The sequence below is a fragment of the Aphelocoma coerulescens genome, chromosome 15 (assembly GCF_041296385.1).
Source record: "Aphelocoma coerulescens isolate FSJ_1873_10779 chromosome 15, UR_Acoe_1.0, whole genome shotgun sequence".
In the NCBI taxonomy this organism is placed as follows: Eukaryota; Metazoa; Chordata; class Aves; order Passeriformes; family Corvidae; genus Aphelocoma; species Aphelocoma coerulescens.
In genome coordinates, this window is record NC_091029.1 from 10,655,327 (window position 1) to 10,680,430 (window position 25,104).

A 25,104-nucleotide genomic window follows, 5' to 3' on the forward strand; every position below is an offset into this window, starting at 1 on the left:
TTTTGTGAGGCATTGAGCTCATCTGTGCCCAAACATTCTTCCTGGAGTGCAAGGAACATGGCTTCTGTGACTGTTTTCCTTTTGTTAATGATGTCTTTGAGTGTTTTTAAGTTACTTTCCTTTATTCCTGTCCTCCAGGTTGCTTCATTTTCCCTTTAGTCCTTTTTGTTTGGTTATACCTCTTCTGTTTCTGCCAGCTGGTTGTGTTAACTTGTCTGTAAAAATGTATTCTAATCTGTACCAGTGTCAGAATATAAGGGAGAGAAGGGGAGTCCTTGCAAAGGAGGAAGATGAAAGGCTGCTGTTCAGGTACCGGACCTGTGTGTGACTACAGGAAATAGGATAAAAAACCAAAAACAAATATGATGTGTAATTAGTTGGAGTCAGTAGAAGTTGCAGTAGATCGGGATGGGAGGAGTGGAGGCACTGGTGCTTTATTTGCCTTATACCCCAGAGTAAAAGGTGCTGATATATTACCCTTTTATCATCTTTTGCTCACTTTAATTTGTTGCCCCTTCTTTTTGCTTACAGAATCCATTTGATTTTGGTTATCTGGCTCATCGGTCAGTGGGCACTGAGATTACTTAATGCACTTGTTTTTTTACCCTCTGCCATTTCTGTGTAATGTGATGCCTGCTTACTGCATAGCTGGATGCTTGTAGTTAACGGTTCTGTTATGGCTGGGTGCTTGCCCATTGCTCTTATTTTGGAATTAGTATGGTTTCAATATATTGAAAATACTGATGTTTGAGCAAAATGTTACTCTTGCCTTGAAAATGACTGACTTCATTTTAGGAAGTCTGGAAACCAAGTGTGAAGCACAGCATCAGACCAGGTTACTTTCACAGGTGTACCCAGCTTAGGCAAAATACCAGGAGAGGGCACTATTGGGAAATTCCTTTATTTTAATATACTTGCTAGTCATTTTCCTCTCTGCTATGACTATGGGCCTGGCTGTGCTACTTGAGGGGAAGAGCAATCTGTAATGAAATTTGGTCTCCTACTGCTCTTTCCTTTCTGAGCACAGTCTTCTTGTAGCACTACTGGTGTGACTTTGCAAATGTGTGCATGTGTGCCAGCTCCTGGCCCCTCTGCATGGCAGGAGCTCAGGTCATCTGAAGGTTATGATTCTTCCGTTTACTGACAGGTTTTGTGCATGTTCTGGTTAATTATATCATTTTTTTCATTATAAGTATCTCAGAAAGGTAAGTAGAGACTGAGGTAGCATACATGGGACTTAGGAAGTTATGTGCCCCTCCACCTTACAGCATAAGCATCTGACTTCTTTAGCCTTCTCTGGAAAATATGACTAAGAGTCAGAGCAGGTCTTGATAGCTCTTGGATTTGGAGATCCTTTGTGGATACATTTTTAAAACTGAGAAGGCCCAGTCTCGGTCTTAGGTTGACCTGCTGTGTGAGCTTGTCCAAGTCGCTGTTATGATTCTTCCTTTTTAAGAAAAACGAGTAGTACCACTTTGTCTCCTAGAGTTTAGTCAGGAACTACTGGAAGTGGGGAAAGAAAGACCCATAAGCTTTTGTTTTCAAAAGATCCTGTAAGTCAAGGAAACCCAAAACCTCTGTATTAGTTGCTCTTTTTAGAATTTTTTTTGGATCAAAAATAATACTGATTCTATTACAGTGTCAATATGGAGTCTTTTGCCCAAGAGGAAGAGGCTAATCTGCCACCTGAGCAATGCTCACAAGGGCATGGAATGACTGGCAGACTCGTATACATTCAGTATGTGTCACTTCCAAGGTGAGATTAGTGATGTGAATAGAGCAAAGCCCATGTCATCTGCTCTTGCTGTGAATGCCCTGAAGCTTTGTTTTCGCTGCCATGAACTTAGCCAACTGGAGCATTTTATCAAGGAGAAAATGTCATGCTTTGTTCTATTCAATGATTGAATTTTTTCAGCTTTGGAATATAAAATCTACATGTCTGGCTTGTGAGTAAGTTATTGTGACCTTTATTCACAGTCGAGACATTCCTGGGTTTGGAGCTGGCTTCCCAGCAGTGGCAGTGGCCGTGCCATGCCCCCATCACAGCTGCAGGTGAACACTGAGCTGTCACTGAGGAGAAGGGCACAGGAAAAGGATTCTAGTGGCTGTAGAACTTGTGAAGATCGGTACAGTGTCATACTGGTTCTGCACTTTGGTGTCCCATTTTTCTTCCTTACTCTTGGAAGTAAGGCTTTGGGTCAACATGGCTTTTTGATTTGCAAGTCATGATTATTGTAATGCTTAATTCTTTGCTTTTTTTTCTTCTCCTTATCTCTATCTTTTCCTCTCCTTATTCCTTCTATCTCTTTTTTTCAGACTAGTTCCACTATGTCTCTGATTTCTGAATCTTCCCTAGAACCGGTTCCCAGTTCAGCAAATGCAGACTCCAGCAACACTCACCACAGTTTAACAGTGCTGTCCCATTCCAAACACCCTTCTGCAAGTCACAGTGGGAGCTCAACAGTGCCAACATCTGTCCCCTCAGCAAACCCCTGCATTGAGGAAGGCAGTGAGACTGCAGTTCGGCCTTCGTCAGGGCATCCTGCTGCCCCTCCACCTGTGCCTGGTTTAGCACAAACTGTCCCTGTGCCCCCACCACGGAGCTCCTTTGGTTATGCTACTCGTGGGGAGCAGGTGGCCTCTGCAAGCTTAGTTCACCTGAGCAGAAAGCCTGACTCTTCCAGAAGTACTTCCCAGGCTGTGCCAGTTTCCAGTGTGGACCTTCTCTGTAGGTCTGCTAATGTGGAGGCATGGGGCTTAGAGTATGACTTGGCAGAGACAGAGAAGGAGCAGAGAACTGACCCCAAAATCTCAAGTGTACCCATTTCAAATGCTTTGAAGGGGCAGGTGCCCAAAGAGCTGCATCAGCAGGGAGCACTCAGGGACAACTCAGCTCTTTCCTCCCAGCGCAGAAGTGTGAAAACAGCTTTAGATGAGCTGGGGGCCCTTGCAGTGCCTACACATGTGCCAGAGGTGCATGCAAAGAATGTCGTTTTGGATTCTGTTAATGAACCTTCTGTTGTTGCCCTGGATTGGTGGGATGTCTTCCCAGACACTAAAAACCAGTTGGGCTTTGTAGTGGAGCAAGGACAGGAGCTAAAAGCTGAAGTGCTACATGAAGCCAATCCTGATCTGGGCAAGAAGAGGCAGGGCAGAGACAGAACTCCTAGGAAGGCAGGCATTGCTAACATGAACAAAGCCAGAGGAGACCAGGAAAATGAGCAGTTCAGAAGCTCTGCAGTCACTCCGGAATCTCCTGAAAGCTTTGGGAAAGCTGAATGGGATCTGCCATGTGTCTCCAAACCACCCATTGAGAGGATTTCTGCGTCAGGCCAGGCAGGCACTGAGTGAATGTAGGAGTGGGGCGAGTCCTAGCCAAGACTGTTCTGCCAGTACACTAACTGTGTGTGTGTGCAGTGAGCGTGTCCGGCTCACCTCCACTAACAGCATGAGCTCTGAGTGGTGTCAGTGACAGCTGCATGTCACAGGGCTTCAGAACCCCTGGCTTTATCTTGTGGTCTCTCCTGCATGTGGTTCAGCAGCACAGAACATGGCAGTTTGTGGGGTTGTCCTTGTGGAATGGACTTTATTCCCTAACTGGGGTAAGGCTCAGTCCACAGAGACCTCCAGGAAGCTGAAAGGGCTGTTTCATGCCACTGATGGGGATGGCAGCTCCTCTGCTCTACTTACCTTTTTAGGTTTCATTATTGAAGCTGTTATTGTTCCTTCCCGTGCTGTAAGTACACTTTGTGCACCAGACATCTCTGACCAAGAGCCTTGTGCCCGTCAAGGGCAAACACAGAGAGGCAGCTCTGTGGTCTTGTGATGCTGAGGTTTCTGTAATGGTCAGTGGAGTGCTCACGCTGCACCTCTTATCTTGGCTTCCCACTGGTTAATCTTTCTCTTCCTTTTCTAGACAGTTATTTTTGGCTGCTGTGATTATCCTTATGGGGCTTTTCTTTGCACTGAGTCACTGTTCTGGGCTGTGCCAAGAGGAAATTTGTCATTGTGGAATAAATGCCATCACTTTTCCTGCTCACAATTGTCACTAATGTCTTTGAGTTTGTGCTGTTGTATCTTGGGGCTTGCTATGACATTGCTCTTGTCTGCTGATACTATTGCCTTTGTCATTTAGATTAAATCTTTAATCAAGAGGACAAAAGAGACTTCGAATGTGCATCCAATGTCTCGAGACCTCTCTCCAAGGCATAAACTAGGTCCTGCCATATTCCACAAGACTGAGTCCAAAGATCGCTTGATTGAAGAGCTTCAGGACAGACTGGGCATCGATAACCAGGAGCAGGAAGAATGGCAAAGCCAGGTTGCTTGGCTGACAGAGGGGGTCATTGTCACTGCCAGGCCCCGGGGGGAAGAGCAGCGTGGTGAACAGCAAGTAGAGAACGTAGAAAGCAGGGTCACTTGTGCTGGGGAATTCCAGCATGTCCCTCTGTCCAGGCAGCATTGTGTGGAGGTGCAGATTGAGTTTCTGAGCATCCTAAACAACACGGAATGAAGAACTAACTCTTTCTATTTGTCCTTATCTGGCCTGAGAAGGAAAGCAGCACAGGGCCCTAGTTTTGGGTGTTTAGGAATTGGAGTGGGATCTGAGGGAGCTGCTGATGGTGTTTGTTGATGCAGTCTGCTGCTATCACATCTCAGATGTCCATGTGGGGACTATTTTTAAAACCACATTAGGAAGCCTGACATAGAGACATACTTTGTTTTACCCAGCGCTGTACCTGTGCAGGCTTTCTGGGGATGAATAAGATGGTGTTCTTCCTTGAGCTACACAGAGCAGCACCTTTTCTAGTTCTCTTTCTTGCTGCTTTTTCCCCTTAGATAACATACTGGTAGCAGCCAGCCTTCCTGTTAAAGGAAGTGCTTGTTGATTCCTCTCTGGATTTATTCACCTTTCTTCTTCCTCCGTGTCTTTCTAGGTGGTTTTTCCTCCAGAATCCCCACTCCTCCCCAGGAGGACAATCTCTGTTCCAGCCTCTTCCCAGCTCCAGCCTTTCAAAGAAACTGCAAAGATAGTCCCTGCTAACACTGCTCCTTCTCCTGTCTCTGGCCCTGCACCTCTTCTCTCACTCCCACCTCAGCCTTCCCATGGGTCATCTACCCCAACTCCTAGTCCAGTCTCTTCCTCTTCCTTCAGCTTGGCTCCCCAGCCTCTCTTCCAGTGGGAAGCTTCTGATAATGATTATCATGTGGTTTCTGTTGTGGGCACCCCTCCTAATGAACATCCCAAACATTCCTGTTCTCCCCAGACCTGGACTCCTAGCAGCAAGACAGTTGTCTCTGTTGGCTGTCAGACTGAAGATGAAGCTTTCTTCCCAGAAGTGCAGGCAGGCTTCTGTGTTTTTAGTAGTATTTTCCGATCCAACTACTGCATGTAATTTGAGAGCTCAGTAGATACAGTGTTGAGGTAAAGCCTGGTATGAACTGCTGGATGGGAGAGAGGACTCATGGACAATATCTAATCCCAGCTGTACACAGTACATGTCTGTGCAATAACTTGCTGGGATATGTGGGTCCTGTGTGTCCTGACAGTCACTTTGTGCAGCAGGGACTCTTACTGCCCTCTGAGATTAAGACGGTAACTCTGAAACACAGCCTGCAGCTTTCCCTGCTGTAATCTCTCTGAAGTGGGGGGAGTAAAAGATGGCAGAACATCCATACTGGAAGGAGCAGCTCAGCAGTCCTTTGTGTGTTTGCCCTTTTAGACACGTGTCCACAGTACGAGTGGATTTGGGGGAGGAAATGGCATGGTCAAGAGCTGGGTTCTGCATCTCCTGCCAGGGAAGGGCTGTAGCTCCAGGGTGCTGGGAAGTCTTAATGTATATGTGCAGTCCAGTGTTAGTGTACAGGCAGCTCTCAAGCAGTGAGCAAGGAAACACCTCTGCATCTTGATCTGTTGTACTTTTCAGGTGACCTCTGCTCCTCCCCTTGTCCACAGTGCCAGTCTGTTGGCTGCTCCTGCACCCCCGGGCCCCCCAGCCCCTGACAAGGCAGGATCCCCCTTCTGTTTCCTTAGCATGGTGTGTGCTCTTTTGATTGATGAGTGTGCTGGGATCTGCTCCTGGAGCTCCCAGCACCATTAATGTGGATAATATCCTGTATTGCATGGTTTGCTACTCATAGAGCCCTTCTCTGAACTTGAGTGATGGCAAATCTCATGGGTGAAGGGTGGGAATTTGAAGGGCCTTTGCATGATGAGTTTATGTGGATGCTGTGCTGAGTGTTCCCTGCAAACAGCAGGCATTACCTGCAGGAGGTGGAAACAAACCTCTTTCTGGTGGGGGCTCATTTGTGAGTTCTCAAGAAGGCTGGATGGCCAGGCCAGCTAGAAATTGAGGTGTGCACAGGTATTTGTGCCTGCTCTGGGGTCAGATGTGACTGGCAGGAGTGTGTGGTCCCTACAGGTCACTACGAGGGTGAAGTGCTCTGTTGCTACATACTGAATTCATCCAATCTCCTTTCTCCCTGGATGGTATTTATCACTTGTGTGTGGCATGTGTGCCTGCCCTGCATGGCCATAACCCCTGGCTAGAGCAAGAGAAGCTGTGATTCTTTCCACACAGTGCAGCCCTTTTCCTCCTGCTGCACCATGCAGGAAGCCTGGGCTTTATCCTGGGGCTCTGGACAGGCTTTGTCTCCAAAAACCTGTTGTCTCCCTCTGTGAGAGTCTCCTTGCAGTTGTGTGTGTGCTTTGGAAACAGTCACTGTAACAGCTTTTGGTAGCAAATGTCTGCTGTGTGGTGAAGGGTTTGTTTTAAGCTGAGGACACTGGGGTGTGATGGGGCTGCTCTGTGCTGCTGGAGTAGGAGAGGTTGCAAGTTATGGGAGGAGAGAGGAGGAAAAAAGCTGCGTGTTAGGCTCCGTTGAGAGTCATGCTGCATGTGAGGCAAGGCTGGGGAGTGTGTGGATGTGTGTGTAAAAGCAGCTAAATTCATGTATGTCATGAGAATTTTTATACAAACGAGCAGAAGCCAGGATTTGTCATTGAGTAAACTGGTTGACTGCAAGGACAAGCAGCTGCAGGACAGGGAGTAGAGCTCCTCCTGTGGCTGGAAGGGCAGGGTCTACCAAGGCTTGGAGCACTTCAGTGTGTCCCTGCTCCATTGGCTATGCTGGCAGCAGGCTGGTGGGTTGTTCACAGGCATAGATTTTGTCTGTTTTAATTTACTCTTTCACTTGCTGCAAACCCTACTTCTTCATGTGTCCCTAAACCTGACAGTAGCTATGGCAGTGCGAAGTCAGCTAAAATAACTTCTTAATTCCTTGCTGGGGTTTGTCTGCAGAGGGGCTGTGATGGCTGAGGAGAACATACACTTTGTTTATAGGTTATGAACCTCAGTAAAGCATTTCTCCGCTCCTCTGGTAAGCCTTTCCACACCGTGTGTGCTATGGTGGTGTGAGTTTCAGAAATGGCCTCTGAGACAAGTATTCAAATCCCCTTCCCCCACTGGTGCATTTCCAGCTCTGACAATACATGTGGCAGTCCTGTCTGCTGGGGATGCACTATAGGTAAACAGCAGGCAACTGGGAGGGAGTTACTTCCTTCCTGCTTCCAGTTGCTTAGCTCAGGCATGGGATGAGAACCACCTGAGAGTGAGAGAGAGAGAGACTTGGCAAACAGATGTGCAGAAGTTGGTGCAAAGGGAGAAGATTTTCTAGCTGAAAGGGGAGGTGAGGTGCGTGAGAGAAGAGCATCTCTATCAGAGAGGAGAGACAACTGAGAGCAAGAGCATAGGAATGGAGAGAGGTCAAGGAGGAGGGGCCCTCTGGATGGCATCTGCTTTGTTAGCTGGCCAAGAACTGATGAGGTAAAGGGAGATTTTTGCCAGAGGCTTAGAGAGCACTGTACTGAGTGCCTGGGATGTGCTGATGACTTCTGCTGTGTGCGCAGTGAAGGAAAATCAAATCCTCAGTTTGCAGCTCTGCTGTTACATATCCCAGCTTCTCTGCATGTCTCTGCATGGGCAGAATACATGTGTGTACTTGATCCTGGCTCTCACCAGCTTCTTCAGAGAGCGTAGCTGACTCCTGTCTGTCTCTGCAGAGGAGCCACTGGCAGCAACAGCAGGAAATTACCTGATAAGCACAGCAGCATTTATCTTACAGTATTTGTTTTCTCTTACCTGCAGTTCATGGCACAGGGAAAAGCTGGGAGCAGCTCTCCTCCATCCACAGCCTCCAAGCCTGGCAGTCAGCTGGATACCATGCTGGGAAGTCTTCAGTCTGACCTGAATAAACTGGGTGTAGCTACAGTTGCCAAAGGTGTCTGTGGAGCCTGCAAGAAGCCTATTGCTGGGCAGGTGAGTTGAAGGTGCTGCCTCATTGCTGAACCTTGGATTGCAGCTGGGAGTAATGGGGAGGGCTGTTTCATGAGGCTGGAGAGACTGGAGATGCTGGAGAAACTGAAGTACTCTATTTATCCACTGGCTAGGTACGCTGTAAGCTCCTCCAGTGACCTCTACCCTGCCCCTGAGGGACTGCCCTTTCCTGAGATGATAGGTAATTCAGTTTTCATGCTACCCCAGTCCAGGGCTCACTTGAGTAGTAGAACTTGTCATTCTTGCTGACCTCCAGCTGGTATCTTGTCATGTGGTCTAGGGGAGGAAGAGATAGAGTTGTTCTCCATAATTTGTCTTCCCAACAGGTAGTTACAGCCATGGGGAAAACCTGGCACCCTGAGCACTTCGTCTGCACCCACTGCCAGGAGGAGATTGGGTCTCGGAACTTCTTTGAGCGGGATGGACAGCCCTACTGCGAGAAGGACTATCACAACCTCTTCTCTCCACGCTGCTACTACTGCAATGGGCCCATCCTTGATGTGAGTTCCTTGGAGGAATCATGGTGCTGCCAAGTTGCTGCAGGCCTAGGTGTTAAAATTCCACTTCACCCATGTGTCCTGGGTGGAAGATTTTGTTCAGGAATTTCTGTATTTGTTTTGTCCTTGCTTTGAAAGGGAAACAACTTGGCACAGTCAAGTTCTTACACTAGTCAGTGGAGTTAATCCCTCTTATCTTTGCTGAAGTTCCTTCAGAACTCCACATTGCTCCATCATTCTGGTAATGATTCCTCAGCTTTTGTTGTTGGTAGCCTGTGGTAACAGGCACCAGTGCTGGTCCTGAGGACTGGGTGGGGCCGTGTGTAAGGGAGGAAGCAGTGCCCAAGATCCTTTTAGGGTAAAAAAAGTGTGCAGTGGGAAAGTCCGAATGAGCCAGAGGCAGGGGCGAATTGACTCTGCTCTCTAAAGGAGAGTCTATTTTAATGCTTGCTCTTGTCAGCACCAACATTCATGTGTTCTCCCCTCCCTCCAGCCCCCCCTTACTCACCTCCAAGCTGAAGCCATCATTTACATGACCTGCACTTTGTGTTTTCTTCTGAGCAGAAAGTGGTGACGGCTTTGGACAGGACATGGCACCCTGAACACTTTTTCTGTGCCCAGTGTGGAGCTTTCTTTGGACCTGAAGGTATTGCTGGTTTATGCAGGGGGAAAACAGTCTCCCCCCTGAACAGCAGACAAGGGTGTAAGGCAGAGCTGCTGCTGGAGGGACAGCCTGAGGCATCACAGGGGAACCACTGGAGTTCCAAGGGAGCTGTTTATGGGGGAAGGATGCTGCCAGTAATCATGGCTTCTTCCCAGGAAGGAAGAACATGCCTGGGATGGGATGGGAAGGGAACAGAACAAGGAACAGCTATAGCTTCTGTGTGTGTTACCAGGGGGAAGGATGATTCTACCCACACAGGTTACCCTGCACAGCTTGTGTGGCTGCAGGTAAAGATGGGGAGCTGATCCCTTTGCCTCTCCTCTCCTTTGACAGGATTTCATGAGAAGGATGGCAAAGCCTACTGCCGCAAGGACTACTTTGATATGTTTGCTCCCAAGTGTGGAGGCTGTGCCCGGGCTATCCTGGAAAACTACATCTCTGCCTTGAACACCCTGTGGCACCCTGAGTGCTTTGTCTGTCGGGTAAGAAACCCAAGGTCCTTTGCTGCTGCTGTACGACCCCTCTTGTTTCCACCCTGAGGCATCTGGTCCCATATCAGGGAAAGGCGTCTGTGGGGTAATGAAGGGCAGCCAGCCCCACAACATAAAAACATGTCAGCAACCAAACACCTTCTTGTTCTCTGCCTGTTTAATGTAAACTTTTGAGTTGCTTTGCTCTTCCTGTTCCCAGCTGCAATTACAGGCAGCTCACAGATAAACAGAGGTATTTTCTGTGACCTTTAAATACATGTAAGCTAAGGTGCTCTCTGAGCACTTGCCTCAGCAATCAGATTTTGAGGATCTTCCTCCCATGCTCCATCTGACAGTGTAAACTAATGAGACTGACCTTCTTCAGACAGACATGCAAATCGGTGAAATAGTGGCAGGCTCCATACAACAAGCATAGTAAACAGGAATACTGCAGATTAAATACTTGGCAGTCTTTTAGAGAGCATTGCAAGTATTAACTCTCACAGTCCCCAAGAGATGAGCCAAATCAACCACTGTTTCGTAGAGTGGGAGAGAAAGGCAGAAACCAGATCAAGCAGTCAGAACCACAGCCTGCTGATTCCTGTGATGCTCAGAGCAGACGGTCACCAGCCTGTTGGGACTGTCTGGCGCTCCTGCAGTGGTGTGCAGTGAAAAGCAGAAGCTGTGCCTGGCTGGGGCTAGGGCTAGGGCGTGGGGAGGGGCTATGCTTTCTCGTGCAGAGATTGAGACTTCATCAAGCAGTTTTGTTTTCCTTTCCCCCTGCTGTGGCCTGAATTAGTGGGGCCAGCACAGATTTCTTCCAGGCCACAAGATGTGATTGTCTTCCTGTTTCTGCTAAAGCAGAGCAAACTTTTCAGCTGACTGAGGGAAAAGACTGTTTACTGAAATAACTGTCAGCATTAGTAAAATCTTGGACTCACTGCAGGCAAACTGCATTCCCCCAGTATTGCAAGTGTTCAGCTGCCTATGCTGTTTGTTGGACTCCTGTCCACACGCTGGGATCCAGTTGTGTGTGATACTCAGTGTCCTCCCTGGGGAAGAGGACAGCAAAACCAGGAGTCAGGAAACTGGCTTCTCCTCTGGGTCTTGGTGCTGATATATTTGTAAGATCTGGTGGTGTCCTCAACTCTCTCCCTTACTCTGCTGCCTCAGTTTCCCACTCCCACCAGGAGCGGAGTCTCCCCAGTCTGGTGGGTGCTTCTGTTGCAGGTTCTGCAGTGAAGTGTCCTCAGCTGCCTGACACTGAGGGGGAGGGGCAGCTCTGGACACTTCTTACCACATAGCTGGTGTATCCTCTTCCCCATATCTTTTCAACATCAGTAGCACTATAGAACAAACAGTTTCTCCCAGCAGTGACTCATGTGTAACTGGTGGAAATGTTTCAGGCTTGACAATCCTTTGCAGACTGTACCTGTCTAATGCCAGCTATTCTGGAGAGGTCACTCATAAAGATTAATTGTGCCTGATTTTCTCAGCTGGAACCAGTCCCATGCTCATCAGGATTCTGCTGCATGAAAGCCTGAGTTGGTCCTTGCTTCTCCTTGCGCTTGTGGGGAAGCTGTAGTGAGGAAAAAAAAAGCCAGGCGAAGGTGCTGCAGTGTTTCCCATTTCAGGGGAGGAATGCTCTCTTTTTTCCTGGCTGGATATATCTGGTAGCTCATTCATAGTATTTTCTTTGTAGAAGTGAAGCCAGCTGGGCAAAGGAGCTGGTTAATTCCCTTGCTTGTGTCTGTATCTGTCTATTTCTCAAACTTTTTTGGGAAACTCTTTGCAATGGGCAGAATTTGGCTCTGGATAACAGGACAGTGCTGAAAGGCAGCAGTTCATCTGCCCACAGCACAGTTGGGCTGTGCCATAGAGCAGAGGACACTTGTGGAGCTGCCCCTCCACACCACCCCAGCTTCTCAAACAACCTGTCCCCTTTGCTTTGTCCCGCTGCAGGAATGTTTCACCCCGTTCATCAATGGCAGCTTCTTCGAGCATGATGGGCAGCCCTACTGTGAGGTGCACTACCACGAGCGCCGTGGCTCGCTTTGCTCCGGCTGCCAGAAGCCCATCACAGGACGCTGCATCACTGCTATGGGCAAGAAATTCCACCCCGAACACTTTGTCTGTGCCTTCTGCCTCAAGCAGCTCAACAAAGGAACCTTCAAAGAGCAGAACGACAAGCCCTACTGCCAGAACTGCTTCCTCAAGCTCTTCTGTTAGAGGCACCATAGATGGGCGCTAAAGCATCTTTCTGCCACCCCCTTGGCAGTTCCGTCTCTCTGAACATTACTGTGATTTAGGATCCTTACCAGGCAGGGGAGGAGGGGGGTGGGGGGTGGGGAGTGCTGCTATGGAGAGGCAGTAGATCCAGGGATGAGATGGACCATTAAACTGGAAATGCCCTTGCTGTGTCTCAGCAGAGAGAGGCTGAGATCCCTCATTATGCTGTGTGTGTGTCTGTGTGTGTGACTGATAGCTGAGGTTAGCTCGAGGGCTCCAACAGGGAGATTTTCCCAGCCCCTTCCTGGCAGCAGGAGGCTTTGCCAGTACATTTCAGCCTGTGTCAGCTCTCTGAGCAAATCGTGACACTTGCAGACAACACAACCCTCTGCTTTGACACCTCCTCCTCAGGCTTTTGCCTGCGCATGTGTAGGGTGCGAAACAGCACATTGAGGGCACCCTGTGACCTCAGTGCCACTCTGGCTCTGCTCACAGAGTCACATGGTGTGTGTGACTTCCTGAGACTGGAGCATCAGCACAGGCAGCCAAGACCCTGCAAGGGTCTCTCCAGTTCCATTACACTGTAAGGCGATAATACCACTTGCTCTTTTTTTTTTTTTTTTTTCAAACTAAGAGGAATCAAGATGTTACTGTGTGGGGTGCTTTTTCTTTTTTTCCCTAGTTTGTTACTCCCTATTGCAATGCCTTTTCTCAGCACGCTGGAGCAGGAGGTGGGGCAAGTCTCGACCATCCCTCAGCACTGTTGTGCTCTGCTGTGGGGACAGCCTGTGCCAGGCAGCTCTGTAGGCACCCAGGCCAGCTCAGGGCATCTGATCCCCTCACCTACTGCTCCTGAGAGAGAGGAAGAGGCATCACCCCTTCTTTAAACACAGGTGCAGAGAGGTCAGAGCAGCCTTTTTCATCCATCCCTGTTATGAGCGAGTGTGATGTGCGTGTGTTTATCTGGCCTGAAACTCTCCCATCTATCAGGGCCTGAATCTGTCACAAGACTGGGGAGAAGGAAGGGTTTAAGAAGCCAGGAAAAAAAATTCTGAAATTTATATCCTTTCTTCTTCCAGTTTGCTAATGAGACCTGTCAGCTCCTTGGTATTTCCCTTTTCTGTGCTCTTGTTAAACATGTTCTACTGAGAGATGCTACAGCAATAACCTTTTATATTGACTGTTACTGGTATAACAAGTCCTGGGGGTCAGGTGTGCGTGACACACTTGGAGTTTTACTATCAAAGTGAATACTGTATCCTGTCTTTGATAAGAACTAGATTTCTACACTGATTTTGAATTCATATCTAATTTACTTTTAATCCTCTTATACAGAAATTGGTTTTGAAGTGATTTTAAGAAAGCAACTTTTATATCAAGCTGTGCTGTTCTAGACAGTGTGCCAGTTGTGCTGGCTTACTGCATCTGTAACCTCAACGCTTTGTTAAGCCTAACTAACATTCACTATTTCCTTTTTGTTGCGGGTTGGGAGGGCTGGAATCTATGGGGAAGGGAATGTGACTTGTATTTTTTTTTCCCTAGCAAAGGCAGGTGAACTGTGAATAGGTTTGGGTTTTTTTTTTTTCCTCCTCTGGGTCACCTAAAAGTGTGATTCTGGTTTTTATTGTAATCTATAAACTGCTGTATTTGAATCACCTGCCGTTCTCCCAAAGCCAAGCTTCCAGGATGTTAAGAGTGAGTCTTAATATGATGCTATGGGAGAAGGAGCTCAGACCTTTGCCCTTGGCTTCTCATCTTCAGCTGCCTGAAACCAGAGCAGGGTTAATTGGGGAAGGGGCTCCTTTTCTTTTGTGGAAGAAAGGTCTTGTGACTGAGGAGAACAAACTGGGAGACAGACTCTCTTCCTGACTAGCTGTACAACTTTGGGCAAGGTCACTAAACCTTACCGTGCCTCAGTTTCCCCATCTGTAAAATGGGGGCAGTTTAGCCTGGATTTGTGAGGTTATTCTGAGGCCTAGTTCATGTTTGCTAAAGCACTTTTAGGTCTCTTGCTGGAGGGTGCTATGGAGAGGGAAGTATTGCGGTGAAGTTCCCAGTGGCCGTTCTGTGGTACCAGCCCTGGGAGTGGTGTTTGGAATTACTGCTCGAGAGAGCTGTTGCCATTGCAGCACAACACAACCACTGGCATCCGGTTGGGTTGTGCAGCTCGGCAGGTGCATTATAGGGGTCCAGGGGCAGCTGTGTCAGAAACCAGCCCTGAAAGCCATGGGTCAGTGCCCCATGTAACCTCATTGCAGTGCTGTGCTGCCCTGCTCAGGTCACTGAAACTGTCCCACTGATTGCTCCCGACAAACAAACCTCACTCATTGTGTGGGTGGGAGGCCAGAGGGAGCTGTGGGAGCACTGGAGCTGTGTCAGCTGGGCTGAGCACAGCTCTGGGAAATTCTTGAGGCAAGAGTCCTTATGCATTTGCCTTTTCATCTTGTGAGTCTATTTGACTTAAAATGGATGCTCCTAAGCTGCCTGTGTTTATCTCGCTGGAAAGATCAACTTCCTTGGTCCCGCTGAGGGGACACACAGCCGTTTTGTGGAAGTGCTGGAGAGGGGTGAGATGTTTCTGGCACTGCCACTTTGTGGGACACCTGCAAACTGTGTAATCCTGTGCCTCTGTTTCCCTGTCAGCGGAGTCTTTAACCTATCTCGCTGCTAGCTGAGGCTGTGTCAGTGACACTTGTGGCACACCTGGGTGCAGGGTGCTGTGTAGGGTGCATGGTGCTGAGAGGAGGCTCCTCTGGCCTTAGTGCTTAACTGAGATAATTTCACAGTCAGCTTCTGCCTTCATCTGGTGTCTGACATGCTGGGATGCCACACCGATGCTACTCTGCCAAATAACGCCTTGTGGTGGCTGCCGCCACTGTGGGTGTCCAAAATGCCTGTTCGTTCACTGCAGATGCGGTTTTAGGGTAGCACAGCCGCTGTTAGGGTGCGGGGGTGCGAGGGCTGGGGATGGAGGTGCTCCAGCAGGGTTATGAGTGCACTCCCGGGCCAGGCGCTATCCCTGGGGAAGGCCTTTCACATCATGTCCGGGCTGGGCTGGGGGGAAGCTCCGCTGGGTCAACAATTATTTGATTCTTTCCTCCCTTGTAAACTTCTAACTCCGCTTTTTTTTTCTCCATTTAAAATTTTTGCAGTTACGCCAATAAAAGTTTTACCATTATTGTCACGCTTTGTGTCGTGATTGTTTCCCGCCCCGTAGCTTGTGACGGACCGGACCCAGGGCGGGCCCCGCTCTCACGGCTGAGAGGGCTCGCGAGGGGAGGGAGGGAGGGAGGGAGGGAGGGAGGGAGGGAGGGAGGGAGGGAGGGAGGGAGGGAGGGAGGGAGGGAGGGAGGGAGGGAGGGAGGGAGGGAGGGAGGGAGGGAGGGAGGGAGGGAGGGAGGGAGGGAGGGAGGGAGGGAGGAGGCAGTGCGCTCCTCCGGGCGCCAGGGGGCGATGCGCGCCCGGCCGCGCGCGCTTTCCTGCGGCGTTCGCGCCTTCCGCTGGCGTCACGCGCTGCCCACAGAGCGGCGGATGGTTGACGCGGAAGGCAGCCAATGGGCTGAGGAGGGGCAGTGCCGCGGCGCCCTGCCATTCGTCATGAGGCGCGGTATAAAAGGAGACGGGCCCGCCCTGCGGCCTTTCTTTCCCGGAGCCCTCGTGGAGGTGCGGGCGTGGGTGCGGTGCGGCGTCTCCGAGGCCCGGGCGGGACTTGGCGGCCACGTCGAGGGGAGCGGACCGGGACCAGGAGCGGGGTCCTGGGCCGCGGCCGGACTGTGGGGTTGGGAGCGCTGCGCCCCAGGGCGGAGGGAAGGGTGGGGACCCACCTCAGCCGCTCTTCTTCCTGGCAGGTCCCAGCTCGTCTTTAAACCCACCGGGCGATCCTTGGAGCACCGCCGAGATGCCCAGGGAAGACAGGGCTACGTGGAAGTCCAACTATTTTATGAAAATCATCGTGAGTGTCGACTCGGAGCCCTCGTGAGGCGCTGCCGCCGCCGGGGCATGCTCGGGGCAGCGAGAGCCGGGCGGGCCGGGCTGCGGGGTTTTGTTAAGAGAGATAGGTGAATGCTATGGGGTATCTGAACGAGTACCTGGCACTAGGAAGAGACTTGAGACAGTCCAGATCAGGCCTCCTGAGAATTTGCCTCGGCGCTTGCAGACTTTTTCAGGGACGTGACTCGATGGCTGAGTGAAAGATGCAGCCGGTGGCATATCCAGCCTCACTTGAAACTTAGCCTTCTCAAACTTCTGAGACTTTTTTTACGTTTTAACATGTTAAGGTTTCAATGCTGCTATGTGCACTGCTCCGAATTTCTTTTTATAGTTGCAGTGTTTCTTTTGCTATAGCAACTCCTGGATGATTACCCAAAATGTTTCATTGTGGGAGCAGACAATGTGGGATCCAAGCAGATGCAGCAGATCCGTATGTCCCTGCGTGGAAAGGCTGTTGTGCTGATGGGGAAGAACACGATGATGCGCAAAGCTATTCGTGGTCATCTGGAGAATAACCCTGCCCTAGAAAAGTGGGTAATGCTGCCTGAGGGCACTTCTGGGTTCTCTGTCTTGAAAGAAGAGGAGGTTGTCCAAGGAATAACACTGAAAGCTGTCATCTTCTCTTCAGGCTGCTGCCTCATATCCGTGGGAATGTGGGCTTTGTCTTCACCAAGGAAGATCTGACTGAGATCCGGGACATGCTGCTGGCTAACAAGGTAAGGGAGATTAGCCCTCACTGCATGTTTAGGCTGAGATTGAATGAAAAATAAAACTGGGTCTTCACGGTGGACACCTGATTACTAGGAGTTCTCGAGGGTTGGGAACTGTCCCCTGCAGTCTTAGCCAAACTGCTTAAGTTCGGCTGCCTCATTTGTGCATGCCTGGGTACTGTCTACCCTCAATCAGCGTGTCACAGAGGAAGTGATCCCACAAGATCTGAGGAGAACATTCTCATCTCCCCCCTCTCAGGTGCCAGCTGCTGCCCGTGCCGGTGCTATTGCTCCTTGTGATGTGACTGTGCCGGCCCAGAACACGGGTCTTGGACCCGAGAAGACCTCCTTTTTCCAGGCCTTGGGCATCACCACGAAGATTTCCAGAGGAACCATTGAAATTCTGGTGAGTGAGCTGTGTGTTGTTGAAGCTGTTCCTTGACTGGGAGGCCTTGATTGTGGTAGCTGAGGGAGCTGTGAAGGCCAAAGCTCCCGTTAGTGCCAAGATACTGTATGAGCAGTGTGGTTATTGAACTTTGGGATGTGGAAGGAAGGAGGGTGTCTGGCTTGGCTTCAGTGTGCAGCGTGGGGCGATTGAAGTTCTCCATCAGATTTCCAGGGGTAGGCTCTGTCAGAGGAACGTGCAGGTGAGCTACCTGTAGGTAATGCAGGAAAGGTGCTGCCTTTCTCCTGGCTGATGCGGACTTGCTTATATGGTTTGGGGCTTTCTCTGCTTGTGGAGCTGAATCTGGATTGTGTTGATTGTGCTTGTTTGCTCCTCCAGTTCCACCATCTGCGTTTGTGTCCCACTGCTTTAACGTACTGGAATTTCTTGCTGTGTATTGATTCCTTTTCCCTGATCTCCTCAGAGCGATGTGCAGCTTATCAAGACTGGAGACAAAGTGGGTGCCAGTGAAGCCACCCTGCTCAACATGCTGAACATCTCCCCATTCTCCTTCGGGCTGGTGATCCAGCAGGTCTTTGACAATGGCAGCATTTACAACCCTGAAGTGCTGGACATCACCGAGGAGACCTTGCACAAGCGCTTCCTGGAGGTGAGTGCCACAGTCTGTGTCCCTTGTGTTCTGCCTCGCTGCTCTGGGAGCCAGTGCTGCCCCAGAACAAAGCGTCCTGTCTGGTATTTTCCATGAGGTCCTGCAGAGCCTGGAGCTCTCCCTGGTTCCCTACAGAAACTGTGTGTCAGGGAGTACCTTCCTGTAGGATTCTTCATCTGAAGCTGCTTCAGAAATCATTTAAGGCCACTTGAAATCATAGAATGTCCGGAGTTGGAAGGGACGCACAATGATCATCGAGTCCAATTCCTGGCTCTGCACAAGCAATCCTACCCTGTGCCCGAGAGCATTGTCCAAATGCTTCTTGAGCTCTAGCAGCCTTTGGGCCATGACCATTCTCTGGGGGTCTGTTTGGTGACCAACCACCTCTGGGGGAAGAACCTTTTCTTACTATTCTACTTAAACCTCCCATGACACAGCTTCATGCCGTTCTCTCAGGTCCTGTCACTGGTCACCACAGAGCAGAGATTAGTGACATTTAAATCTTGATGCCTTGATTTTACTGGAGCTGTTACCTGTGTGCATTGCACACTGTCCTTTGTGTTGGCAGTGTACAAGTTGTCATCTGGCCATCCTCTGCTGTGTTTTCTAGTCCAGGTTATTTCTCAGACCACAGAAACACGAGTGTCTCTTCACAGGGTGTTCGTAATGTTGCCAGCATCTGTCTGCAAATTGGGTACCCAACCATCGCGTCCGTGCCCCACTCCATCATCAACGGGTACAAGCGTGTCCTGGCTGTGGCTGTGGAGACTGACTACACCTTCCCACTGGCTGAAAAGGTAATGGTTGGCTCTGAGCTCTGCAGAGAGGGGTGTTAGAAATGCAGCCAGGCACATTCACAGCATGTTCCCTGGTTTGTGAGGACTGGGACGTGCCTGTGTGTGGCATGTGTCTGGAGAAGGGGCGCTTGCTTCCATGTGTTGTGTACAAATGGGAGGAGAAAGCTGATTTACCTAGTGTTCCTTCTTTGGGGCTGTTACACTCGGCATAGCTGAAATGGTTGTAATGAATGGTTCTTCATATCTGATAGTGATAAGTGGACCTCTTTGGATTCAGGCAAGCTGCAAGTGCTGTCTTTATCATTGCAAAGGTTCAGTCCTGCAAAATGTTTTGTTGCCTGTGAGTTTACCTTTTTTCCCCACCTTTTGCAGGTGAAGGCCTTCCTGGCAGATCCCTCTGCTTTTGTGGCAGCCATGCCTGTGGTAGCTGAAGCAGCTGCACCTGCTGCTGCCGCTGCTGCTGCTCCAGCGAAGGAGGCAGTGAAGGAGGAGTCGGAGGAGTCTGACGAGGACATGGGATTTGGTCTCTTTGACTAACAGCAGCCACTCTGCCTCTGTCAGACTTGGCCCGATGGGAGAAATAAAAAGCTGTTTTACACCTTCATGTGTGCCTGCATTGATGGTGTAGTCTCCATATCAGCTGGGGTTTGGGGAAAGTGTAACCGGCGGGGCCCTGTGCTCCAGAGCAGTTGTTGTTCCTCGGGCCGGGGCACGGCAGGTGAGCGGTTGTGTCCTGGCCCCGGGTGCTGCAGGGGAGCAGTTGTTCTCGGGGCGGCAGCGCACCTGTCCCCTGCCAGGCCCAGCAGAGGCCTTGCCCGCAGCAGGTCGGGTCAGTCCAGCTGCCGCCCATCCTGTTCCGTTCCCCCCGAGCAGCGAGACCGGCGCTCCCGGAACGGGCGGGCAGCGCCCATCGCCGTGGCACCGGGCCCGCCCCGGAAGCCGCTACCGGTTCCGGGGTTGCGGCGGAGTGATGGCGGCCGACACGCAGGTGAGTGTGGGATGGGCCGCGTAGGGCCCAGCCCGGGCAGGGGAGACCGGCGGGGGCTGCGCCTGGGGCTGTGCCGCGTGCCGCTCTCGCCCCGCTGCGCTGCGCTCTCGGCCCGGCTGCGGGGCCCGGCCCGGCGCCCGAAGCCGCCTGGGGACGTGGCAGCTGGGGCGGGCCCCGCCGAGCCGCCCGCACCGCGCCGTGCCCGGCCCGCGGGAAGGGGCCGCCGCCGCCGGGGAACCCGGGCGGAGCGGGGGGCGGTGGGGCCCGGCCCGATCGAAGCCCATCCCGATCGAGGCCCGGCACGAGCCGCATCCCGCCCGCCGGCGGCGCCGTGAGCGGCTGCCCCCGGTTCGCACCTCCCGGCCGCGGTGTGACCGCTCGCTCTGCCGGGGCTGCCTGGGGCCGCCGGCTTCATCGTGAGGGGCTTGGGATGTTCCCAGAGCAAATCCTAGTCTGCTCAGCATCAGGTCCGTACTTGTATAGATACTGCTTTTGTCCTCTGTATTTGGTTGCAGCAGCATTGCTGGTATGCTGGCTTTGTAACGTGTACATAAACATGCTAAAAAAGAAAAATAAAAAGCAAATTGATGAAGCCTGTCCCAGTGGGTCTTCCGGGGAGACTGGGTGGTTTAGACTAGTCGAGGTTTTGCGGTTTGCATAAGTCACTGGGATGCTGTTGAGGTTCTGTAGTATTATGCATAAGTTATATTTTTCATTTCTAGACTTAGGATGATTTTAACACGTTTTTCATGTCTGCACATCTTCCTGCATGGAAGCAGCATGACTAAGTGCAGTTTGGTTTGAGTTTGTATGTGATGAACTCATGTAATTGAAAAGTTTTGCAAGAAGAGCAGGTCCGTAACAGCAGCTGGTTCTGTTGGTTCTGGTGTCAATGACATTGTTGGTCATCCTTTGCAGCTCAACCCAGCCTTGCTGTTCAGAGGTGCAGCCTTGCTTCCAGCCAGTTTTTAAGGGGACCTGTGGGTGTAAAATGGTCACAGGCTCAGGGAGGTGTGGATGGCCTTTAAATCTCAGGAAGCCACTGTGCAGGATTAGCCTTCCAGCACGTCAGCAAAAAGCTTCACTGAAAGCAGCTTTGAGGAGCTCTTTGAAAAAGACTGAAAAGGGAAGGAATAGTTTTAGATGAGTTTCTAAAGACATGCTCATTTGCTGCCTTTTGGAAAGATGCTGGTATAAAGTTGCTCAGTTTAAGAGCTGAATTTCAAAAGCATTTCCTGGAGAGCTGTGCTTTGGTTTATGTAAATGCAGAAAACCTGGGAGTGTAGGTCTTCCTGGGTTGTCTGCAGTTCGAGTGCTCCTTTGGAACTGCCTGGACTTCAGGAGATAACATGGAGGGAAAAGCTCCTTTGAATTCTAGAAGTTACTAATTTTTGCTTTTCAAGGTCCTGTACTCCAGATTATGGGTCTTAGCTCTTTCTCTGTGTTATTTTGGAGGGGTAAGGGTCTCTTACAAAGCATGAGAGCACAGATTAATGGAGAGCAGTCGTCCTTCAGCCTTGGGGAAGGAGTGTGTGATGCACAGTGACCCTTCTTTGGCAGATGAGATGGCGGATGCTCACATTTGGGCACTAAGAGGTCATGTGGCAGCAAGTGACATATTCTGCTTGCCCTGGTTTGTGTTCTGTAGGCTGAAAACAAAGGCAGTCTGATGTTTTTTCTGTTTCATGGTTTTAGATTTCTGACACACTGAAGCGGTTTGCAGTGAAAGTAACTACAGCCAGCGTGAAGGAGCGGAGAGAGATCCTCAGTGAGCTGGGAAAATGTGTTTCTGGGAAAGGTAAAAAGCTTGGGAGCACTGTTCTGGTTATCAGGGTGGAGGAGGGTGTTATAATGTTTTGTTTCAAAAGGTTGTGTGAGGGGTATTTGTTTGAGGGAGGGGGCTAGCAGCATTTGGAGCCACTGCTCCATCACAGGGTTAATTCCAAGTGTGGAATTTGTGGGTAGCAGAGAACCCCAGCTTTTAGCACATCTATTTTTTTCCAGTCAGCAGTTGTAGCATTGTGTAGCATTAGTTCTTCATTAGTGTGTCAGTTGAGTTTCTGTCATGACTCTTGGCCTGTTCTTTTAGTACTCATGGAATACTTGGGTATGCACATCTATAGAGAGGGGGAGTATGGGAGATTTCAGATGGTCTTAATAAAACAGCTGAAGCAAATTTTTTAAACTTACTTCTCTCATTTTCTGAAGATGACCGTGTTTCATGTGTTCCAGCTTTACCATTGTTTTAAAAAATATGCATAAAAAATGTATGAAAAGAGCAAACTTTTACTGTGATTCATGCAAGCAATTTCGTAGATGTGAGCAGTTTACTGATTTCAGTCATGAAGTGAATCGTGTTTGTGTTAAAGATTAAGAGCTCATTGATTTATGAAGAAATATTTTGGAATACATTGTTACAGATCTTCCAGAGGGCACAGTGAAAGGCCTTTGCAAACTCTTCTGCCTTACTCTGCATCGATACCGGTAAGTAAATTGATGTGGAAAGGCAGTATTATTTAATCTATCAGTATTTAGTAGTTAAATTGGTGTGGAGCATCTGGAAATGTTAGCATGCAGTGTCACAGAGATGTATATGACACCAAAGGATGTCATCTTGTAATTACATTCTCAGGGGAGGATTGACATTAAAATGTTTTACAACATTTGCCTTGCATTTCACCTTTAATTTTGAAATTAAAACTTTAGTCCTGTGGTTCAGTTTGCAAGAATGAACACCCATGTCCTTGTGAAGCAAGACTGAGCTGTCTTTTAGACAATTTTAGGTGGGATTAAATTGTGGTCTGTGGTAGAGGAGCTGTTCAGAACTTGTTTTCTTCTGCAGTCTGCCAGAGGGCCTCCACATAACTGCTGTCATTTGAGGAAGGGAATGGAGCTTTCTGCCAGAAACTTCTCCACTTTGTGGAACAGCAAGGATAAAATAGTTACTAGCTTGACTGCTGAAATGGGAAAGCAGAGCCCTTTGTGTGGTGCAGGGGTGGTAACAGTGCAATGTGGCAGGTTTAGAATGTTTGTGATCCATGTTTGTCACAGGGATGCTGCGTCCCGCAGAGCCCTGCAGTTGGCCCTTCAGCAGCTCGCAGAATCCCAGCCCGAGGCAACGGCAAAAAACCTGCTGCACTCACTTCAGTCTTCAGGGATCGGCGGCAAGGCTGGAGTTCCCAGGTGTGGAGGAGTCGCTTTGTGTGGAAGCAGTTCTGAGTTGCTGGTAGTTCCTCCTGTTTAGAATGAGGCTTGTGCTGCTGCTTGGCAGAGGTGTTAAAAGCCTTTAGAGACAAAACTGTTAATGCTGTTCAGATATTCCTCTCTTACCTCTTCCATGTAATCTGGGATGGCAAAGGGAATATCCTGGTGTAGCTGCTGGTGGATTGGGTCTGAGTTTCGGTGTAGCCTTTGTTAAACTTCAAGTCTGGAGAGATGAGGAACAAGCTCTTTCAAGAAACAGTCTCCAAAATTATTAGGAAAGGGGATTTCATCACCTATCAAGTGTTCAGCTGCCTCTTGTGCCATCTGGAAGCTCTTGAGTGTCAAAACAGAGCTGAAACAGCTTCTGAGGACTGGTTATTTCCTTTAAAAACTAAGGCTTTAGCTGCATTTTTGTGTGGCAAAATTGCCTGTCAGTCAGGTGCTGTTCTAACCTGGGCAAAATGGGTCTGTAATGGTCTAGTTAGGTGTAAGTTATGTCCTGGGAAGTGTAGATTTACCTCCCTCTCCTGTTTGTACAACAGTAAGAGCAGTGGATCTGCAGCTCTGCTGGCACTCTCCTGGACATGCCTGCTTGTACGCATAGTCTTTCCAACACCTGACAAGAGACAGGGAGAAACATGGAAAAAACTGGTAGGTTCTTTAAGCTTTGCAGAAATATCCCATCGCAGATACAGACTTAAATATTTCCATGGTGTTTAAGTTGCTGAAATGTTGCAAATAATTCTGAATGTAACTGAAAACACCAAGTTAGAATCCAGGTTTGGAGGGGGATTTGGTGTATTGTGATGTCTCCTCTTCCCCTGGAGAAAGCAGGATATATATAAAGCATGAGTGGGGTGGTCTTGCATCTGTGCAGTTTTTCTGCATACAGAGATGGCTGCTGGTGCCTCTGAGGTACATCTGCAGTGTGGCATGAAGTTCTTGTGCCTCCCTTGAAATATGCATGTGTGATACTCTGTCATACAGTGTCAAGGAACTTTTGCCTTTCTTTCACTTTTAACAACACAAATGTGCTACTGTACTCATAGCAGATTGGGATATAGTTGGAACAGGTTTTAAGAAGAGATGTAATCTGTTTTCAGTGTTTCCAAAACTGTTAGGCATTGTTCTGAACAGAGGTGCAGGATGAAAGCAAAGGCAGCTTGTTGGAAGAGCTTAGATGACCTAAAGACTTAAGCAGATTCAGCTAATCATTGACATTTGGCATGTCTTGTTTGATACAAGCTCTCTGAGAAGCAGGTTTTATCGGCTGTTGCCTTTGGCAGGTGGAGGTTCAGTGTTTGCTCCTTTTGGAAGTCCTGGGAGGGTCTCACAAGCAGGCAGTGGATGGGGCCGTGAAGAAATTGAACAGGCTGTGGAAAGAGGTGATGTATACATTATGTGCTATATTCTATAGCTGTTCTGGGTTCTGTGGTGTTAACATGCCTTGCTCTTTTTCTCTTAAGAACCAGGATCTGGTGGATCAGTACCTATATGTCATTCTTGGGCTCGAACCAAACCAGAATTATGCTGCAATGCTGGGACTTGTGGTCCAGTTTTGCACAGCCCAGAAGGAGATAGATATTATTAAACGATACAAGGTAAATCTGTTGCACAGCTTTTTTTGTTGGGGAATAAGAAACATCACTTCTTATCATGAAGAAAGGACTGAATAGACGTCTTAGTGAGGCTGGTACTTTGCATCTGCCCCTGGTTTCACTATCTGTCAGTTCAGTAGTCCTGCACTTCTGATTGAAACAGCTGGGGTGTGTTTAGAGAGGAGGTGCCAGATACGTGGCTGTTTGGTTTTGCCTGTGCATTTCGGTGAATTCCCAACGTACAGCTTCCTGCCTTGTCCCTGTTGTGGGAATGAAAGGCAGCATGTAGCTTTTGGTGTGGTTTGGGTGTTGGGCTCAGGATAGAGCAGGGAGCATTGGTCTCTGCTTGACTGGCTCATGTGAGAGTGAAAGGAAAGCTTCCAGAGGAGGAGGAGGTGGGGTGTCTAGCCTGGCACCTGACTGTGTGCCGGGGAGCTGTGTACAGGTTGAGATGTGGCTGTAATCTGGTGTTTCTGCTTGTCCAGAGTGCTCTCCTGGATTTCTACTTGAAGACCATCCTTATGAGCAAGACAAAGCCTCAGAAGCATGTGCTGGTGAGACGCAGT

General features: G+C 49.5%; 3 protein-coding genes across 9 annotated transcripts in view; all 3 read left to right on the forward strand.

Moving 5' to 3' along the window:
- Window positions 1–12,305, forward strand: part of PXN (paxillin) — a 42,397-nt gene extending 30,092 nt beyond the window's left edge. The window contains exons 7-15 of one of the 5 annotated variants that reach the window (XM_069030843.1): window positions 2,317–3,336; window positions 4,136–4,321; window positions 4,938–5,345; window positions 5,928–6,008; window positions 8,148–8,318; window positions 8,663–8,836; window positions 9,398–9,479; window positions 9,831–9,979; window positions 11,930–12,305. In XM_069030843.1, coding sequence (XP_068886944.1) covers window positions 2,317–3,336; window positions 4,136–4,321; window positions 4,938–5,345; window positions 5,928–6,008; window positions 8,148–8,318; window positions 8,663–8,836; window positions 9,398–9,479; window positions 9,831–9,979; window positions 11,930–12,196 — 2,538 coding nt within the window. In that variant the 3' untranslated portion in view covers window positions 12,197–12,305. Of the gene's footprint in view, window positions 1–2,316; window positions 3,337–4,135; window positions 4,322–4,937; window positions 5,346–5,927; window positions 6,009–8,147; window positions 8,319–8,449; window positions 8,518–8,662; window positions 8,837–9,397; window positions 9,480–9,830; window positions 9,980–11,929 lie in introns of those variants that run through there. The other 4 variants (XM_069030844.1, XM_069030845.1, XM_069030846.1 and 1 more) reach the window with 4 other exon arrangements.
- Window positions 12,306–15,781: 3,476 nt separating this feature from the next.
- RPLP0 (ribosomal protein lateral stalk subunit P0) lies at window positions 15,782–19,352 on the forward strand. The gene is made up of 8 exons (XM_069030848.1): window positions 15,782–15,859; window positions 16,045–16,148; window positions 16,541–16,716; window positions 16,815–16,902; window positions 17,156–17,302; window positions 17,766–17,951; window positions 18,608–18,748; window positions 19,121–19,352. The coding sequence occupies exons 2-8, from the start codon at window positions 16,095–16,097 to the stop codon at window positions 19,283–19,285; spliced, it is 957 nt and encodes a 318-aa protein (XP_068886949.1). The 5' UTR covers window positions 15,782–15,859; window positions 16,045–16,094; the 3' UTR covers window positions 19,286–19,352.
- Window positions 19,353–19,637: 285 nt separating this feature from the next.
- GCN1 (GCN1 activator of EIF2AK4) overlaps window positions 19,638–25,104 on the forward strand; it is a 38,726-nt gene continuing 33,259 nt past the window's right edge. For all 3 annotated transcript variants that reach the window (XM_069031368.1, XM_069031370.1, XM_069031369.1), the window contains exons 1-8: window positions 19,638–19,736; window positions 21,432–21,534; window positions 22,157–22,220; window positions 22,788–22,919; window positions 23,483–23,591; window positions 24,227–24,325; window positions 24,407–24,541; window positions 25,024–25,092. In XM_069031368.1, coding sequence (XP_068887469.1) covers window positions 19,719–19,736; window positions 21,432–21,534; window positions 22,157–22,220; window positions 22,788–22,919; window positions 23,483–23,591; window positions 24,227–24,325; window positions 24,407–24,541; window positions 25,024–25,092 — 729 coding nt within the window. In that variant the 5' untranslated portion in view covers window positions 19,638–19,718. The remainder of the gene's footprint in view (window positions 19,737–21,431; window positions 21,535–22,156; window positions 22,221–22,787; window positions 22,920–23,482; window positions 23,592–24,226; window positions 24,326–24,406; window positions 24,542–25,023; window positions 25,093–25,104) is intronic.

Bases quoted from the DNA above. Each gene is read 5' to 3' on its own strand.
- RPLP0 (XM_069030848.1), top strand. From the start codon at position 16,095: ATGCCCAGGGAAGACAGGGCTACGTGGAAGTCCAACTATTTTATGAAA. The intron at 17,952-18,607 runs GTGAGTGCCACA...GTCTCTTCACAG, and splicing joins TGCACAAGCGCTTCCTGGAG to GGTGTTCGTAATGTTGCCAG. The intron at 18,749-19,120 runs GTAATGGTTGGC...CACCTTTTGCAG, and splicing joins CCTTCCCACTGGCTGAAAAG to GTGAAGGCCTTCCTGGCAGA.